General features: G+C 45.2%; 1 protein-coding gene and 1 pseudogene across 1 annotated transcript; one reads left to right on the forward strand and one right to left on the reverse strand.

The window, feature by feature from the left end:
• The first annotated feature begins 944 nt into the window (after window positions 1-944).
• Window positions 945-7,129, forward strand: part of LOC107161089 — a 24,541-nt pseudogene continuing 18,356 nt past the window's right edge.
• LOC107161088 (speedy protein E4-like) lies at window positions 1,494-5,899 on the reverse strand. The gene is made up of 6 exons (XM_015507594.2): window positions 5,893-5,899; window positions 5,197-5,412; window positions 4,526-4,584; window positions 3,634-3,719; window positions 2,724-2,892; window positions 1,494-1,982 (listed from the first exon to the last, which is right to left on the reverse strand). Exons 1-6 carry the CDS (start codon window positions 5,897-5,899, stop codon window positions 1,923-1,925), a joined length of 597 nt encoding a protein of 198 aa, XP_015363080.2. The 3' UTR covers window positions 1,494-1,922.

Consider the following 7,129-nt stretch of genomic DNA (forward strand, 5'->3'; position numbering starts at 1 on the left):
TAGAGAATTATACAGTAGTATATATTTGGGAATCCCCAAATATATACCAGTGGTGAGAAGTGTGAATGGCCTGGGAAACCTGGAGCTTACAGCTGGTTTCTGAAGACAGGGCAGTGTAGAGGGGGCTTGCAGCCTCAATCTGTAGCAAGTGACCTCCATGCAATTGATCAGCATCAGAATTGCATTACACAGTGCCAGTCCTTAGTGACTTCTTCCTTCAAGGAACTTATACCTCTTCACTTGCTCAACTCACCCAACCACCATCCCTCTTTTAACACATTCAACCAACCTTAAACTTGTTCCATGTTGGTCCTTTCTAACCTCTTCACATCATCTCCACTTGCCTCTTTAACCCCACATCACATCTCATCACTGGCTCTGTTGCCACCTCTCTTTAACTTTGTTTTAACTTCTTGCTGATACTTTTCTTCACCTGCTTCTTTCCACAGCTGCTTCTATATTCTCTCCCATCTCCCAAGATGCTTGTCTGCAGTCATTCAGTGCCCACACTCTTAGTTGTTTCCTCTCTGTGCCTATCTATTTAGCAACCTTAGCACTTCCTATCATCTCATTCTTCTCCCAACCTGCTCTAGTACCTTATTTTCCTTCATGAGTTTCTATTTCAACAATACCCTTTGGATTTCCTTCACTTATGTAAAACTAGAAACATACATAGGTTGCGGAAAAGACTCCCATTGTGACTCAAGTAGCAAAGTCTTCCATTCCCTGGGTGTCCCTGTCTTTGGACTTTTACCAGGAAGTTTTACTTTTACCTTGGCTTTGGAATTCCTCCAGAATTTTCTTTTATTCTTCCTGTGTTCTCTCTCGCAACGTCCTCCCTGTGTTTCGTGTTTCCAGTCTCTAGTTTAAGTTCTACAACCTTCTCTGTTGTTCTGCTACATGAAAAATAATTGAGGTGGTTTTCTCCCCCACAGGTTACAAATTTGGTCAATTAAAAACAACACTTTAAACAGCAGTATCATTTGACAGCAAACAACCAATCTGGAATGACATGATCATATGTATCATTAAGGTAAGGAGATTTTCAACTTTATTCAGTTTTTCACAAATGCACTGTGCTGTGCTCTTCACAAGCACATAACACATGTGCTCTCGAATGATACATATTTTAAAATGACAGAAAACATATCAAGGCAAGTTAAATACTGGCAGCTCGGTAGTCACAATAATGGTGATTGAACATCAAATAAAAACTATATTTATAAGACTATGGGATAATACTACTGAGGTATAAAAGTAATAGATAAAAAGATTAAAATCTTGAGAGAAATATTTATGTACACAAACGTGTCATAACATTAATCACAAAACCAATAAAAAACAACAATTTTCTGAACAACATCTATCTCAAAACTATTTAAAATAAACATAGTTCAAAATAAACAACATTTATCATATGTACTAAAACTGTGAAAATCCTGTAAATAAGTCATCTCCATGCTTGGTATCCTTAAAGGATAAGTGACCCAAGATGAATTAAGGAGAGGTAAAAAGAAATTTTCAGGAGGAGAGAGAGATTCATGGCTAAAGGATATTCACTTTAGACCAAGATCAACCATTCATCGGAGTTGACATGTGGGCCCAATTGCTGTGGGTTAAGGATTTCTAGCACATTCTGAATGATAAACTGTTCTCTCTCAGGTCTGGCTGAGTAGCCTCAGAGCACCCAGCACACCTCTAGGGAGTCATCTGTGTGGTTGGTGTTTGAGACCATGAAGCTGACTTGGAGATTCGGGCTATTCACCATCTTCAGAGGGTGGCTGTGGGTGGAGGTGGACAGGACTGGATCAAGAAGTTAGATCCTCGAGCATCCTGAATAGACAATCACTGACTCTGTCTGTCATCAAGCCAGGGATACAGAGTTTTGTCCCTCCCCTCAGGTCTCCATAGTTCCAGGACTTCTAGGCAATGAGGGTGCGATCTCGGCCCCACACCCAGAGCTCCGGATCATAAGCTTGAATCTGGAAAGGAAAAGAGCCCCCACCAAAGCTGATGACTTTACCGGATATTGAGGGGTTTGAAGTTATGGTTAATTTATTTTCCCATTCCTTAAAATTTATTCACCTTGATTTGGACTTTCTAGTCACTGTGATTCAACAGTGTACAAATATCTAAAACTACACTGTTGAGAGGCTTGATTCTATTAACTAAGTTCTGTCAGCTACAAAGGAGGTGACATAGCAAGGTGTAATTATTAGATTTATTTAGCCTGGTGACAAATGAAGTAGCTATGTACGGATATCACAACATTATTTCAGCTATTACTCACATGGACGACACTTATCAGGATCATGTTATATAAAATGTGGGACACATTTTTTCAGATTTCTTTTCAATAAAAATCGAGTATATTTTCCTGTATCAGATAAATAAATTAAGCATTTGTACAGATGCTTTGACAGATAGAATCCTTTTGGTGTCCCTTCCCATCAAATTTGAAAAGTTGATTTTATCAAGAGACAAGCTTTATCATTGTCCCTGATTTGAGTAGAATAGTGGTTGAACATTAGTAATATTTCTGCTTGGATCCATCAAGAATACTTAGTAACATGGTTAAATGCAAAACTGAGGACTGCCCAGGTAGTCCTTCCCTCCCTCCTGAGCTTTCTCCTCCCCAGAGCCCACCTGCAGCCACCCACCTTCCTGTGTCGCTCCAGTCAGCCCATCCCTCTCCCCCCACAAGCACACACAGCACCACCCACCTCCTCACACTCCTCCTTGGAAACCCGAGTGTTCCAGTCCATGGAGCAGATGAACTGATATCGCAGTTTGTGGAACAGGGGACGCTGGGCGTAGCTCTTCCCATAGAGGAAACGAAAGATTTCTTGTTTAGGAGCCTGGTTGTCCTCCTCCATGTCATTGGCCAGGTAGCTGGGGAAAGAAACCAGGTTGCTCTTTAGAGGCACAACCAAGAAGGACCTCCCCTTGGAGTCAGCTTCCCAAAACGGACTCCCAGAGGACCATCTTCAGACAGGACTGCACCAGCCCTATTAAGCGTTACAGAGGACCATGCCTTGGTCCAGAGGACTCTGCCAGACACACACCTTCTGAGGAACTCCAGCTCTTTTCTAGAAAGCATTGAGCAACACAGTTGTGGGGCAGTCCTAAGGGGTGGTTGGACCCATCTTGGAAGAATTTTTAGGGTGTGTGTAGAAAGCCACAAATGTGAGAAGACTCCTGTATGAAGAACCAGAGGGGACCACCCTACACTGGACCTGTGCCAGGCTGGGAATTGGGCATCTGTCTTGGAAATCCAGAGGCAGAAAACAGAGCAATGTTGGTATAGATACAGGAAGGAAGAGCAGTCAGATGTGGCTGCACCTCCAGTCTCTCTGCCAGTGACAGGAGGTGCCCATGCTCTCCTCCACTCCTCTCAGGTGGGCTTTAGGTTTCCTTGGTTTCCTTGACTCTTTAACAACTGGCCTTTAGGGAGCTTGTGTGTTGCTTTGACTAGGGAAGTGTGGAAAAGAAAAACAAACTATACTACAGTGCTGTGATCTCGTGAACACGGAGCAAAGAGGCTAAAAGTAAAAGAAAGGTTAGTGCCCCTCTGCTCCCCTCCTACCCTCCCAGGTAGTGAGTCCTGATTGATGAAGGAGACCCAATACTCACAGGGCCAGAAAGAAGTGGATTCGTTGGTACTGCCAGGAGAAGAGGCCAGCCCGGCTAAAATAAGCTATGACCATAGACAGGAGGTACTGATGGAGAGAGAAGAAAAACACAGAGAGAGGTCACATCCTGGAAGAGGAGGAAAGAGGGGACAGGAATGGGAGTCTGGGGTGAAGAGTGCCCCTGAGAGAAGTTCACCACGTAAGGAGACCTGCTGGTTTGGGGAAGGACCTGAGACAGTCAGAGCAGTTGGGGGAAGAAGAGACTTAGTGTGTTCTGTAGGATCAGCTCTGAGGGGACCTTTTGAGGAAAGGCATGTAGGTCAGCTGGGTGAGGAGGGTCTTGGGTAAGCTGGAGAACAGGGGGTCCCAAGAAGTGCAAAGAGGAGAGGAGCCCCAGCAATAGGGATATAGCTCACTCTGTAGAGTGCTTGCTAGCCTCGCATGCACAAGGCCCTGGGTTCAATCCCTAGCATCACAGAAAAAAGGCTGTTGAGCACTGGGGTTTTGGCTCAGTGGTAGAGAGCTTGCCTAGCACATGTGAGGCATCGGATTCGATCCTCAGCACCACATAAAGATAAAAAATAAAGGTATTCTGTATATCTACAACTAAAACATATTTAAAAAAATAAAAGAGGAGAGGCGCCCAAAATCTCAGGTAACAATAGCCGAGAGAGGAGGATAGGAATGCAACACCCCAAGCAGAAGCAAGGTCCACCTGTCCTCACTGCATGGAACTGCTAGGCCCTGAAGAGAGATGTTGACAAGTCACAAAGGGTCAGGACTTGGCACATCTTGTTGGTTCTACATGGAGACAGAAGGACCATGGGCTAGAAATCCCTCCTCATCCAGGCTGTGCTGGAGCAGGATCACTGCCCAGTAGAGAACAACCTCACCTTGTCAGACACTCTCAGATTCTTGTCCCAGGCCAGGAATCTTTTGACAACAGGATCTTCTGTGAACAGAACACTGGTGTTAGTTGGGAACCAGAAGGGGCTTCATGGGTGATAGACAACAGAGAGAAGAATAGGACCTCCACTGAAGAAGGTGTGGGATTGGAGTGCAATAGAGCCCAAAAGAGCCCGATATCCCAGTTGGATAGGAAAAGGACAGGAACATTCCTGGGAAAGCTGCTTTGCCCTGAAACCCCCCAGGGAAACAACTGAGTGAGGGTTGGGGTAAGAGATAGATGTCTGTATGACTAAGAACTTGGAGTAAACCGCGAGGGCCCATCATCCCCCAAGAATGCACCACCTCAGAATTAGAGTTTCTATGTTATTTTCTAGTTTGATAGGCACCGCTCAGGGAGGAGGAAATCTATTAGAACCACAGTGTCTGCAATCAGTGAGGATAATTGGAATCAAGCTCTGTGATCCCAAGCAGGGTCATTTTTCAGGTGTAATGTAATCATCCATCATCTAAGAGTTTCACAGGGTACATGGGTCCTGAGTCCTCCAGGAATGGGGATCTCAGGGACAGCAGGGCTCTTTGGAAAAGTGCAGTGGCTGTAAGTTCCTTGTTTGTGTAAAGAGCAGGATTGGAGGGCGCTACCTGGGTGTCTCCCTACCTAGAAGCCTCTTGAAAACCTCATGGTGTTCTGGTTGCACCGAGTTCATGCGCCGTTTTTTGAGTTTCATTTTGAGGCCACACAGTGACTCCACATCCCAGGGGTGATTTGGCTCACTTTCCAGATCCTCCAGCTCATCCTCAGATTCAGTGGAGGACTCTCTCTTTCTCTTTAGGCCAGTGGTCTCAGGCAGGAGGCCAGATTCTACCCAAGGTACTGAATCAAAAATCCCCGGGGGATCATCATCCGAGTCTCCCTCAGATTCTGAGGTCCACTCTCTCTTCCTCGAGGACCGACATGGGAGGCAGGGTTTTACCCACAGAGCTGAGTAAAGGAAGCAGAGTCAGGCTCCTGTATTTGGAACTCATCCTTTCATCCTCTGATACCAGTTCACCTCCCACACCCCAGACCTTCAACTGTTGCCTTCTTAGCTTGGCTGGTAGCTGTCTTCTCCTTACCATTGTCCCATCTCCCTGTTCCTCAAAACTCTTTCTCATTATGGACACTTTCTCTCATGGGTGGAGTGACCCTTTTTACATCCCCTGTACCCATTTCCTGAACTTAGATCTCATCTTCTAGCCCAATTCCTTTCTCTGCAGATTTTCCATCCATGTGGACTTCCTTGTCCCGTGGCCTATTCTGAACTTCAAAAGTGGGCTTCCCACCTTTCTGGCTGCTCTATCCCTTCCTCCTTACCAGTCATCATGTCAAATCAGTTCTCATTGTAGCTCCCTCACCTGATGGACCTGCCACCTCATCATCTACCACCACCTCCAGGTGGGATTCTGAGGTGCTTGGCAGGGAAGGCGATTGCCCAGACTGGGAGATTTGTTGATCCTCCATAAGTTCTCCAATACTCTGTCTTCCTTCTACAAAACCTAGGTTCTTATTAAGATAAATCTTTCTCCAGAATTTGGTTGAATAGGAGTCTGTTCGCTCTTCTCCAAACAGGAGAAACCAGGTGAAGAACAGTACTGAGGACAAACTGTTGCCCACTGCACTGCCAGTGGTCAACAGAGTCTGTCCCTTCCAATCAGGAAGGTTGGAAGCCTCTGATGTCATCACTCATTCCAACCTGGCAACCAGTTTGAAGGAAAACACCTGCAACTGTCAGACTGGTATGTGCACCTGTCCTAGAGTTCTAGAGGAGATGGTCTCTGCTGCTACTGATCCAAACTCTGTCCACTTTGTCTCTGACCCCTTTTTCACTTCTGTCTAGACACGAATTCTTCTCTCCATTCTCAACACAACACATGTTAGATACCCAACCTCTGGGCATTTCCATTTCAGAGTTCAGTGCAGTGGGAGATTAAGGAGTATGGCAAGGAAGAAGGGGGAGGGCAGAAATGACATGACCTCCCAAGAAGGAGCTCAGTGTGTACAAAAGAACCCACGTACACTGAATTATCACTTGAAAACCCTAAAAGGAAACACTCAGTTTAGCAAATCTAATCTGCTAAGTGCCACTGGTCTTCACTGTTTTCAGAAATCTGTTAAGGGGACACACACTCTGCACTTAGGCATGTTTGACACAAGGATTCCTTTTGAGGTCATAAAATCATAGGAAATTGTACCCATGCTCATGGTTTTCCCAGAGTGTCTACACTTTCTGGGAGTCTATGGATCACCTCAGGTTAGCCTCTCAGTTCCAATCAATCTCTCTCAGTTACATAGCATATTTGGGAGCACAGACATTGCTCTTGACCTGCATGTTTCATTATCACCCATGCACCCTATGGAAAGTCTCACATGTAGAAAAGGAAACAAATGGGAGATTTTCCCATTGAAGACAGAGAATAGTATTTACTGAAAAGATGGGAAGTGCATGGGATGTGACCCAGCACCCAGTGGAACTGGGAAGCTGCTTCCAAACGTCCTAACTCAGCCTTTTGCTTTCCAGCTGGGCATTCAATCCATGTTTTATCTTTCTGTC

The sequence above is a fragment of the Marmota marmota genome, unplaced genomic scaffold (genome assembly GCF_001458135.2).
Source record: "Marmota marmota marmota unplaced genomic scaffold, marMar, whole genome shotgun sequence".
NCBI lineage: Eukaryota > Metazoa > Chordata > Mammalia > Rodentia > Sciuridae > Marmota > Marmota marmota.

Bases quoted from the DNA above. Each gene is read 5' to 3' on its own strand.
- LOC107161088 (XM_015507594.2), bottom strand. The intron at 4,585-5,196 runs GTAGGGAGACAC...TTCTGTTCACAG, and splicing joins GGTTTTCAAGAGGCTTCTAG to AAGATCCTGTTGTCAAAAGA. The intron at 2,893-3,633 runs GTGAGTATTGGG...TTCTTTCCCCAG, and splicing joins ATCCACTTCTTTCTGGCCCT to CTACCTGGCCAATGACATGG.